The sequence below is a fragment of the Schistocerca americana genome, chromosome X (assembly GCF_021461395.2).
Source record: "Schistocerca americana isolate TAMUIC-IGC-003095 chromosome X, iqSchAmer2.1, whole genome shotgun sequence".
Taxonomy (NCBI): Eukaryota; Metazoa; Arthropoda; class Insecta; order Orthoptera; family Acrididae; genus Schistocerca; species Schistocerca americana.
Window position 1 is genome coordinate 303,507,085 of NC_060130.1, and position 13,203 is coordinate 303,520,287.

The following is a 13,203-nucleotide window of genomic DNA, read 5'->3' on the forward strand; positions in this document are numbered from 1 at the left end:
GATATCATGCACTAGAAGTGATTTTAAATGAATCTGTTAAGGAACAGAGTCAGAAATTCCCGCCTGTGAACGCTGAAATTTTAAAAATTAAGGCACATGAAACTGCTAGAGAGCAAAAAATCGAAAATTTTAAGGCTAGTCACAGCTGGATTGATCTGTTTATGAAGCACTGGGGTTTTTCACTTTGGAAGCAAACTTCAGTTGCACAAAAGCTGCCGAAAACTTACGAAGAAAAACTTGTGGAATTTCAGCGCTTCATAATTAGGTGGTGCACAGAAAAGCAATACCTTATTGGTCAGATAGGAAATGCTGACCAAACTCCTGTATATTTTGACATGCTGTCAAATTATACGGCTGACGCCAAAGGAAAAAGAGACATAAGTGTTCTTACATCAGGGGGCAAGAAACAGTGGATGTCCATGATGCTTGCTTGCACAGCAGATGGACGTAAATTACCCCCATTCATAGTTTTCAAGCGAAAGACTTTACCATCATCAGAAGGGTTTCCAAAAACTGTAATTGTACGAGCAAACGAAACTGGGTGGTTTTCGGAGGACACGGTGCTGGAACGGATTAGACGTGTGTGGAATTGTCGTCCTGGCGCAATGCTTGGTTTACGCAGTCTGTTGGTATTAGATGCATGCACAGGCCATACAACATCTGCAGTAAAATGAAAATTAGAGGAAAGCAAAACGGACTTGGCAGTAATTCCAGGCGGGATGACATCAATTCTGCAACCACTTGACGTCTGTTTCAATAAACCATTTAAGGACATGCTAAAACGCATGTACACAGACTGGCTTTCGAAAAGCAACAGACAACTGACATGAACAGGACGTGTAGAACGCGCAAGTTTGTCACAAGTGTGCCAATGGATTTATGATGCATGGAAATGTGTTCCAAATCAGACTGTGCAACAAGCACTTAAAAAATGTTCGATATCCAATGCACTAGATGGTACAGAGGATGATGCTCTGTACGAAGAAATGAGCAATAAAGAATCGAGTGATAGAGATTCAGAATCATGACTGATATTTTAAACACTGTTGGCAATATATGTGACAAACAAGTGAGAGATGTGAGGTGCTGAGACTTCTGAACTGATTACACCACTGCAACAAAAGCCGGTTCCAGCATCAATACTACCATGTTGCTGGCTTCTGTGTTAACATTGTATGTTAGTGTGCTACCACCTGCTTTTGTATTGTGTTGTGTTGTGTTACCGCCTCGACTACAGTTTCTTTTTATTAAAGAACGTCACCAAAATGGCGTTGTTCACCATGTGACAATCTGTTGTGCCGAGGAGTGCTGTCAAATAGTCAGGTCTTGGAATTGCTATGGAGGATACATGAATCTTACAAACAAGAAAAATAATTTATTTCTATTTGTGGGCATGCATCGTATCCTACCAATAAAGTTTTAAAGCATAACTCACAAACTCTAGGACTCAGTCAGAAAACGGGTAGAAGGAAAGAGGTGCTATTTCATGGACTGCACAATACTGAAGTAAATAGTGTTGAACAAAGCATGTGTGGAGAAAACAGTATGGTTTTAAGAACTCCTGGAAAGAAAAAAAAAGCAGCCTCGTACAGTTACAGATCTCGATTCTTTCCAAACTCATGCAATTTGTCAACACATTTATGGGTATTATAGCAGGAAAGAATACCCCACAATAGTGTAGTTGCTAATTTCTTTAAAAGAATGTGATCTTTTCTTGGGGGAAAAATGTTACTTAAACTGGTATTAAGAAGTATGGGCTTCCACTTTAAAAAGTTAGATGCAGAAAAACTGTTATGCAAAAAAGCTCACATCATTGCAGCTCATAGCATTTTCTTACACAAAATTGTAGGAAAGGATATAAACTTCATTATTTGGTTAGATGAAACCTGGGTCAGCACTGGAGAATCAATTGATAAATGCTGGACAGATGATACTCTGAACAGCGGTGGACATCAGCCAACAGGAAGAGGATCCCAATTACTAGTGGCCCATGCAGGTTCTTCAAATGGCTTTGTGTGTGAAGGACTTTTATTTTTTTCATAAAAAAAACCCTATGACTATCATGAGGATTTGGACCACCCATGATTTCTGCAATAGTTTAAAAATTTGTTGCTCCAGTTTAGTGTTCTGACTGTGTTTGTAATGGATAATGCACCTTGCCATTCTGCGATTTTAGACAAAACTCCCATCACTAGTGGCCACAAAGAAACTATGGAGCAGTGGTTGCAAGCGAGACATTACTGACATGAGCATGACAAAGCTGTTGTTATATCTGATCATAAAACAAAATAAGCCTGTGATACCTACATATGTTGTAGATGAAACTGCAGGGGTTCGGTCATATGGTAATTAGGCTACTGTCTTATCACTGGCATTTTAACCCAACTGAATAGGTTCGGAGTGTGTTACGGCATATATTAGAAATAACAGCAAGACTTCTACAATTACAGAACTGGAAAGACTGCTACGTGAAGGTCTTGCTAACGTAGACATCACCTCATGGAAGAAGAAATTAGACCATGTTGGTAGCCTAATACAAGAAGCACAGACTACAGACAGAATTATAAATGAGAACAAAGAATGAATGATTTCTTGTGATGATGATGATGTGATGGTGGTGATGATGATGATGAAGATGACAGTTTTGGTGCCGATTCCAACGATAGTGAATGTGAACTGGATGGAACAATGACACTGACATCATAAATTGGCGAGTGTAAATGTATATAGAATTAATTCTTTCTCTGCAACTGAATAGGCTATACATCTTTTGCTTTATTTCGTTCTAGAATTATGGATAGCATGTTCTCTGGCATGCTTAGCTTTACACTATTACACCATGTTTTAACTGTAGCTGGATAAGTAATTGTACGGATACCTACATCCCAGGTGATGGTCAGGTCACCAATTTTCCCACCACCACCTCCAACATTTGATGGTGCTTTGTAAGGAACATCAGCAGGTGTGTTGTAAATAGGTGATGGTGCAGATGGAGGTCCATAACCGAGAGCATTTGCAGCCGATACTCTAAATTCATAGCCAGACCAGGGTGACAGAACATTTTCCACTGTAGCTTCTTTACGGCCATTGTAAAGATAAACTTCTTTTGCTTCTACATCTGTAAAAATTAACATTTTATGAGTTTCACTTAAGGGACACAACAATTGGGTCATTACTACTCACACCATTTTTACATGGAACAAGCTCAGTTTAATTAAATAAAGTAACAGCAATAAAACAGCAAGAGTCAGAGAAAATAATGCTTAAAAAGTTAAAAAACCTACATTACATGTGACTAATTAAACAGTAAAAAATGTTTAAAAAGTCAGATGGAGATACCTCATTGACCACTGGCACTAAATTGAACCAAATCCTCTGACACATATTACAAGATACTACCTAATAATTTTGACCAAAGTTTCAGAAACATATAAAACTTTAAAACCTGTTTCACCATGACCTTAGTGATACCTAAAATAGAGGTAACCTGAACAAATTCTTCTCCCCTTTTCTGATAAAACAGGCAACCAATTAAAATGTGGTGTATTGAAACTGGTGTGCCACAAGCACTATAAGCTGGTAGCTCCTCTTCCTAAAGGAGTTATTTATTTACTATAGAGTGTTGCCTTGCTGTTAGTGTCATTTAAGAGCAGGACTCCATTGGCACTCATTAGTTTGGCACAGTAGTTTTTAATTTCATCGAAAATTATTTTTATTTTTCCATATGAAGAATCTGTCCTTCCAATGGCCATTTCTTCTTTGATTTCATCACATTTATCCTGCAGCTATTCTGCTTTAACTTGTGTGCACCTTCTATTGATTTCATTCCTAAGTGGCTTTCATTGCTGTATTCCTTTTGTTGCTGAATATTTTCGAATTTTCTTCTTATTTTTATCAACTGAAGTACGTCTTCTGTTACCCACATCGTCTCTTACCTACATCTACATCACTTCTCTGCAATCCACAATCAGATGCCTGGCAGATGATAAAACTGCCCTCCACATTTTCAGGAAGTATTAGTAAACTGTATGTTAAAACAAGTACCAATCTTCTGTAGTGTGCTACTGAATTTGTTCTCTATGTTGTTCATCCCTGTGACTACCCGCTAATTTTGCAGTTCAGCTGTGTCCATACCCATGATTTGATTGCGGCTTAAACCCCCTTACTGAATTTAAAGATGGGACTACAATTAGAGTTTAACACCCTGCTGACAATGTGTTCATTAAAGATGGAGCACAAGCTCAGATTCGAGGAAGGAAACTGGCTGTGTTCTTTCCATCTTTCCGGTGTTTGACTTAAAAGATTTAAGGAAATGAGGGGACAACTAAATCTGGAAAGCCAGATAGGGATTTGAACTGCCATCCTCCCAAATGTTAGTCCAGTGTGCTCGCCACTACTCTACTTCTGGTACATTGACATTAAGGTGGTTGGGCTACTCTACAGTCACTGGATACTGTCCCAGATCTTTGGTGTGCAAATTGTAGCAGTTTCTATCAAAAATTTGCCAAAGAGTGTGCTTTTTTTAAATTTCAGATTCATAGCAAATTTTCCAAACATTGACGTATACACAAAAGGACATATTTTCGAAAGATCCCCCTATAAGTATATATTCATATTCTAGCACTGAAGGGTACAGTTATTCTCATTAAATTTTGATATAATGGCACCCCACTTTGGAGGGGTAGTCTGTCAAGCATTCTACATTGTGCAAGTATAATACTCCATGACAGCCAACTCAAACCATTCAGAGTATTGGTACTATGACTGTTGCATCAATACTAGATACGAGGAACAGACAAAATGATTTCAACTGAGCCTGTCACGCCTGCATAATTGTGTTGCAATTTCGGTGCATCAGTTGCCCCAAAGGTTGTCTGCTATTGATTATTTTTCCACCACTCCAGTGGCCCAATGCCAATTTGAGATTTTTTCCCACTTTTTAGAATAGAAGTTTCTACCATCCACATGATCCAGGCAATTAAGCCAAGATCTATACTTTCATGCAATGCATCAAATTCACTATCACAGGCAATAACGGACACTGAAACAAGCCAGAGTTTACAGTAATGAAGTACTGACGGTGCTGACCAGTCTCCAACATGGGAAACTCAGGTTATCCAACACTAAATTGTGCCAGTGACTGGATCCCCTGAGTACTTGTCATTTATTACCATTGTGTGTGTGTGAGTGCGTGTGTGTGTGTGGGGGGGGGGGGGGAGGGGGGAGGGAAGAGGGAGGGAGAGAGAGAGAGAGAGAGATGGCAATGCATTTAGCAAGGTTTCTGTTCTCCACTGAACAGCTTTAAAATTACACCACTCAATGAACATAGCAAATGTCACAGCTCTATTTACTCTTACAGAATATTTGTTGAAATATAATCCTACAACAAGCATATGATGACTACAGCATTTTCCTGGGCACTTTATTTTAATTAGTTTGACAATAAGTACATTCTGAGTACTTGAATTAAAATGTGGACTGAGTGTTCCAATATTTATGAGGTAGGCAGAAGGTTAAGGTTAAGCTTTTGCCATGAGTAGCCTCATTAGAGACTGACATGGATGCAAAAAAGGGGGGCAAGATCTGGTAATGACCTCACTAGTGGAACTATCTGAGTAGTCATCTGATTTCAGAAAAGTTTGATAGACATAATAATTTGGGGCCTGGACTCCTCATCTTTCACTGCAACACATCACTTACATATTTCAAATTGCAAAAACAATTCATCACATGTACATTATAACTTAATCTATGACATGTTATTCAATTAATTCCAAATAAAAATAACAAATGGAACAATAACTAAATGGAGAGTGAAATTACTTACTTCGAGAAAGATTCATCCACGTGTTATTCCATCTTGTACGCCCCGAAATTGTGTAGTGCAATATTGGATTGCCATTTGTAGCTCCATCTGTCCACTGAATAGTTGCTGATGTTTTCTTTATGTCTGTTACCTGGACTCCACCTGATATAAATCCAAGAAAAACATTAAAAAATGGTAACACATTTTCTTCAGCACAAATAAACACCTGAGTTTTTGGTGTAGTCAAATTTTGTGTATATTTAATTCTTTAAATTATAGACTTCTGTGTGACCTCACTCAAACAAGAAAATAATAATTGTTGGGAAAAAAGAAAGGATAGTGGTATTAAAAACAACTTAATAGATTTTTATAAACCAATTAGTATGCAGAGAATGCTACTTGGACTGCACCTGTCCAATCAATGTTAAATGTTCAACAAATAATATGGTGGTTATAACCTCTTTTGAAATCATACAAAGTCTTCCTTACACCAAATGCATTTCGTTTTATTTAAAAGCATTGGCAGTGGTCACAGTAGCAATTCTGGTTTTATTTACATGTTGGTTTAGTGAGGCCACAAACAGTTATCATATTTAAAATTATTTTTTGGTATTAAAGTTTTTCTGGCTCTGAGGTGTAGCACCTCTACATAATACCTATTTAGATGAGTCATTACAGCCTTGATTGGATATGCAGTATGAGTCACGCACAGGACAGCTGGCATCAGATTGCTCGAGAGTACGTAGTTTTTATGTGAGCTGATAGAGGTCACTAGATGACAGACACTGTTTGAGCAGCAGTCAACCTACTGTTAATTTTATTTACGGTTCTGTTTGTTTAATTTTCTAACTGTTTATTAACTGCTACGATGATTGTGCTTAGTTATGAAAGTGAATGAAGATGCGAATGTGAAATACTGTTTATATAAAGTTTTTAAACTACACAGTTAAGTAATTGGTCATGTGAGGAATGTTCAAGAATGAAGTGTGTGTTAGTCATCTGTACTGGGGAATTTGTTATAAACTATTTAGTCAGTTTATGGGCTTGGGGAAATGAAATTCTGATTTTGGTAAAGCAGCTTTGTTCTACATCTACATCTACATGATTACTCTGCAATTCACATTTAAGTGCTTGGCAGAGGGTTCATCGAACCACAATCATACTATCTCTCTACCATTCCACTCCCGAACAGCGCACGGGAAAAACGAACACCTAAACCTTTCTGTTCGAGCTCTGATTTCTCTTATTTTATTTTGATGATCAGGGCTCAACAAAATATTTTCGCATTCGGAAGAAAAGGTTGGTGACTGAAATTTCGTAAATAGATCTTGCCGCGCCGAAAAACGTCTTTGCTTTAATGACTTCCATCCCAACTCACGTATCATATCTGCCACACTCTCTCCCCCATTACGTGATAATACAAAATGAGCTGCCCTTTTTTGCATCCTTTCGATGTCCTCCGTCAATCCCACCTGGTAAGGATCCCACACCGCGCAGCAATATTCTAACAGAGGACGAACGAGTGTAGTGTAAGCTGTCTCTTTAGTGGACTTGTTGCATCTTCTAAGTGTCCTGCCAATGAAACGCAACCTTTGGCTCGCCTTCCCCACAATATTATCTATATGGTCTTTCCAACTGAAGTTGTTCGTAATTTTAACAGCCAGATACTTAGTTGAATTGACAGCCTTGAGAATTGTACTATTTATCGAGTAATCAAATTCCAACGGATTTCTTTTGGAACTCATGTGGATCACCTAACACTTTTTGTTATTTACCGTCAACTGCCACCTACCACACCATACAGCAATCTTTTCTAAATCGCTTTGCAACTGATACTGGTCTTCGGATGACCTTACTAGACGGTAAATTACAGCATCATCTGCGAACAACCTAAGACAACTGCTCAGATTGTCACCCAGGTCATTTATATAGATCAGGAACAGCAGAGGTCCCAGGACGCTTCCCTGGGGAACACCTGATAGCACTTAAGAGGGAATTAATTTTATATTTGGTGGTTTTCAAAATTTATTTTAGTAATTTACTGTTCTGACTCAGTGATGAATTTTGCTTGGTTCTGTACATATGTGCAGGATTGAGCGAGCTTGATTCTGCTTTGCAAATGGCTGCGATGTTTCTTTGTCAATCAGAAATTAGCATATTCACATGTATTTTGGGAACTACAAGCTTCTTTTGTGTAAAGAGATGAGTAGAGTCAGAGCTAGGACATCACAGTGATCAGACCTACTGATATGTGCTCTGTTTAAAATTATTAATACTGTGATATCTTGGTAATAAAATGTTCGTGAAGTGCTGTAAAGTGTGGAATGGAGTTTGAATTAAAGCACAGTATCAAAATTGGAACATTTGATGAAATTTAAATAATTAAATTCCACATGGCGTGTTGCTTACTCGCGAACTTGAACATTTTGGTCCGCGAGACTGATTATAGCAACATTTGAATGAGCTGTTCTAAAAGAAACAATCCATTTGTAAACTTTTGGTGAAGAATAATTCATAATTACCATAAACTGGCAACAGTTGTGAACGATGTGTGTGTGTGCGGACTTTTCAGACTTCGTACAGTTTCGAGCAAGGCCGGGTAGTAACTGGTGTATGAAAGCTTATCGTAATGGAGTGAGATATTATGCACATAAATACTTTTATTTAACTATTCCTTGCACCAACAAAACAATTTTAGTGTGACTTCTAGTTACGATGTGTACAGCTGTTTTTTCTATAGTTTTTGCAGCTGAGAACTGCATGTCAGTAACTTCAAGGAGGCGTGCGTGTTAGAAGAGGTTCACCATGAGGTGAGGGGAACTTTATACACTTTGCAAAGCACAACGCCACCACAGCTCCTTACCATGTTACACCGAGTTCTATATGCAGGCGTCCATTTTTCAACAAACTGCACTCTACTAGCCACAACATTTTCTCCTTTGCTTGTTTTGATTTGTATATAGGGTGTCCATAATTAAAGTTCCAGTTTCAAAATGCTGTAGAAAGAGATCCATTGCTCAGAATGGGAAGCATATTATTAATACAGGAGGAAACATCATGGGAAAGAAAATAATGAAAATTTTACCAATAGATGGTGCCTAAAGCGTCACAGTAGATACACAGCACACAACTGTCCCTCAGTTTGTGTCTGAAACACCCAACATGACTATCTCCATGAAGGCTCACAAAATGATTACACTGAAAAGATAGGTTCTCCTAACATGCAAAGTGGCAGAGGGAGGAAAGAAGTTGATCCTACATCTGTCAAAGATGTGGTCACAGCAATGCAGGAGGGGTCAATCAGGGATGTACAAACATGCTGTGCACAGGGCATTGCATGAAGGCTGGACATGCCTGTGAGCACAGTGCAAAAAATCCTATGGAAGATCTTACACTGCTATCCATTCAAAATCACCCATGTTCAGGAGATGCTTCTGACTGACCAGCCAGCAAGACAAATGGTCGCTCTGGAATTTCTTGGTCACATCCAAGTGGACAATGAATGGCCGTGGAACATTCTGTGAGCAGACAAAGCCAATTTTCATCTCCAAGGACATGTCAATACATAGAATTGTAAGATATATGCAACTAAAAATCTGCACACAAGTCAATTGGTACAATTTCGTTCAGCAACGGTGACTATGTGGTACGGGTTGACAGCATTGTTTACCTATTTTTTCGAGGAGATGAATTCTGCGGGTCCTGTTACTTGTACCGTCGTCACCGGGAAACTTTATGAGTGTCTTTTGCACACCAATGTCATTCCAACCCTTCCAACAGTATGGGTGCGTGGGTAGGATCATTTTTATGCATGATGGCACTCAGCCGTACATTGCACAGACAGTGAAACAGCTGCTGCAGAGGCATTTCAGAAATGGTAGAACTATCAGCCATCATTTCCCTACAGCCTGACCATCCAGATCACCTGATCTTAATCTATGTGGCTTCTGGCTATGGGGTTATTTGAGAGACGTCATTTTTAGTGTTCCAATAATGAACATAGGTGAAGCAATGGCACACATCGTGCAGTGCATTGTGAACATGGCCCCCGAGACACTTCGAGCTGTTGTGGAACATTTTGTGTCTTGATTTCAACATACTACGCACTGAACATGTCTTGCACCAGTCTCACAACAATTAGAAACCCACGTCATTTTGCTTATTATGCAGTTTCTGGCCACAGGACAATTTGCAATCAATTTTTCCCATTTGATGAAGTATGACTTTGCTGTGGTGGATGGGCTTATCTAACTAAGAGTGTCAGAACTGTTGACTGCCAAACTTGTGCAGTTATGCAAATTGAACAGTATGGATGGTGTAATGTGCAACTCAAACCACAGCTGTTATATTGGAATTCATCTGTCATTTGAAGCCAACCCTACTTCAGTAAAAGATACTTACAGCACCATCTACTGGTAAAATTTTCATTACTTTTTTTGGTTAAATGACGTTTCCCCCGTGTCAATAATTTTCTCGTCAAATTTGACATCATTCTGAACAGCAGCTCTCTTTCTACAGCGTTTTGAAGCTGGAATTTTAATCATGGACACCCTGTATATCCACATTCACCATGTCTGTTTCGATCCACATTCACCGCGACTGCTTTATCATGGGGAATGGGAACATCTCTTGTTCTGTTTTGTTTCTGTGGCAGTGTGTCTAAGTTAGGTCTGCTATACAACTCTGTGTTTCTATGTATCTGACTCTCTCTCTCTCTCTCTCTCTCTCTCTCTCTCTCTCTCTCTCTGTGTGTGTGTGTGTGTGTGTGTAATTTACTCCACCTGCAAAAGACACATCAAAAACAAAAAGACAATATGTATACAAAACAGTCTCCTTTTTATATTAAGAATGAACATTAAAAAGGCACTATATGTCATTGTCCAATAAGTTTGTGGATAAACTGTTGTAGTATCACTTTCACAAGAAATTTTAAATATGCCAAATTATACCACAATAGAAAACAGATCCATTTCAAGTGTTGTTTCCCCACAAAATTTCTCTCTACAAATTTTATCAGAAATGTGAATTAATCATTCTATTAGCAATGGTAGTAACACTTTAATCTATTGCTTATACAGTAGTATAATTCACAGGACACAAGTACATTAATCACCACTGCAGACATTCAAAATTATCTTCTTCAAACTATACAGTGATTTAAAGATTTCTCACATAGTAAAGAGTCTAATATGCCCTGCAATTTCACTTGTCACATCATACTGTTCAAATCGGAAAATAAGAAGTAAGGAAGACTGGGATTTAAGGTCCCTTCAACAACAAAGACATCAGAGACACATTAAAAAAAGGGACAGGGCACAGATACAGGAGCAGATTGACTTTGTTCCTCCCAAACTAACCACACTGACAGTCAAACTATACTCTGAATCCAGCTCCTACCAGAATGTGAATCGAGAACTTTAACCATCTAAATCTCAGCATTTGTATGAAGTTATTTAGTTAAACATTGGACAAATTAAAAAGCATTTCAGAACTGGATCTGAACAAATTCTAAGTGTTCTTGCATCACATCACCCAGTACAATGTAACAAAACACTCATTACTATTCACTATTAAGCAGCCTCATAATGAAATGCAACTGCGATGTCTACAGTTTATACAGCTTGACATACAAGGGACAGTCAAATGAAAATGACACAGATGGAAAAAAGTAAGTAAACTGTTTATTATTTGAAAAGCAATTGCCATAACTGTTAATACATTTATCCCACTGTGAAACAAGATGGTCAATGCCTTTGTGGAAAAATATTTGTGGTTGCCTAAGGAATCATGTTTGTATCTAGGCACATACATATCCACCTGAAGCAACTCTACGGCCAACGAATCTCTTTGTTCAGGGCCCCAAAAATATGGAAAAACAGGGAAAGAGATCGGTACTGTATGGAGGATGTGTAACAGTGCTCCAGTGACACTTCTGCAGTGTAGATGAAACAACATGTGGGCAGGTATTATTCTGCAACAGAATGATGCCATCTATCAACATTCCTGGGTATTTGGACTTGATGGCACACTTTAATTTCTGCAAAGTGTCCACGTAGACAGGGGCACCTCTGAATTGCTTCACTGTCCACCTTTAATCTGACCTGGTAAGATTCCCAAACACTCTAAAAAGTATGGGTCACACTAGTGTTCTATACACCATCTCCTTTATAGATCAGGTACACTTCCCTAAAACTTCTTCCAATAAAACAAAGTATACCATTTGTCTACCCTACTACGAACCTTAAGTGTTTTCTCCATTTCATAACACACCGTGACAATAGACCTAGATTTATAATCATCACAACTATACCAACCAGTACACCACCAATATTCATCACACCAAATATACATTCTGTACCCTGTATCCTTGCCATTACCAGTGCCTGGCAATGGAGGTCCAGCCACTGTGCAGCAGCATAATCAAACACTGGAGGCAACACCGCATCAGAGCCGACATACAGTATCACCACGAGAGATGGACAAGCAATCTAACTGATATAATCCCAGAGTGGAGTGCACTTGGCCTCATCCTGTTACTTTGTGTTATCATGTTAACTTAGTTTTGCTCTTCAGACTCTTTGCATTGTATTGGATTCGGCCTGGCATTTTGGGCTATGTATGGAACTTCTAAACAGTTTACTCATTAAAGCAATTTTCATTCTATGTCCATACTTGTGTGTGTAGTTACTACACAAGTGGTGGACAAGCGCAGTTGAACGATCACTCGTGTTTTTCAATGAAGTGACGACATTGACAGGTGCCTTTTTGCGGGTAGCACTTCAAAGCTTTCTGCAGCAACAGCTGGAAAACCAGAAGAATCTGGAAATGCAGTAGCAGACGCACATGGCCATGTTGGAAAGTGTGTTGACCAGCCTGTTTGCACAACCTCACCAGTTTTCCCTGCCTACGATCAAGCCGCCAAGGACTGGAAGGCATATAAGAAATGCCTCTGGCAACACTTCACAGCCTTCAGGGTAATAGATGCTAACTTCATCAAAGCCCTCTTTCTGTTGTGTGTTTTTCCCAAATGTATCACTTGTCAGTAAAGTTAGCGCTTCTTCAACATCCGACATCCCTACCATTTGACGAAATGTGTGGCTTGTTGACATCATATTAACACTCTGCCATCTGGCGACACCACAGTGGTGTCGTGCACAAAATAGCAGTCAACGGCCGGCAGCAGCACTTTAGTATCTTTTGCATTCTGTCGGTGTTTTGTTTAGGTAACAATAAGTTACACACATCAACAAGTTTTTGTTTTTAGAAGTACTTGTGCCCTTTCATCATGGCAGACAAAAGAGACAATACGATTATTTATGATGAATACACGGAGCAAAATTTGGAGGTTGCCACTACATCACGTACGACCCATCATGATCCGGTTGACAGATTTTCTG

General features: G+C 38.9%; 1 protein-coding gene across 1 annotated transcript in view; it reads right to left on the bottom strand.

The window, feature by feature from the left end:
- LOC124554946 (contactin) overlaps positions 1 to 13,203 on the bottom strand; it is a 160,443-nt gene that overhangs the window by 55,165 nt on the left and 92,075 nt on the right. The window contains exons 15-16 of the mRNA XM_047128645.1: positions 5,828 to 5,968; positions 2,883 to 3,118 (exon numbers count right to left, since the gene is read on the bottom strand). Of these exons, the coding sequence (XP_046984601.1) occupies positions 2,883 to 3,118; positions 5,828 to 5,968 (377 nt within the window). The remainder of the gene's footprint in view (positions 1 to 2,882; positions 3,119 to 5,827; positions 5,969 to 13,203) is intronic.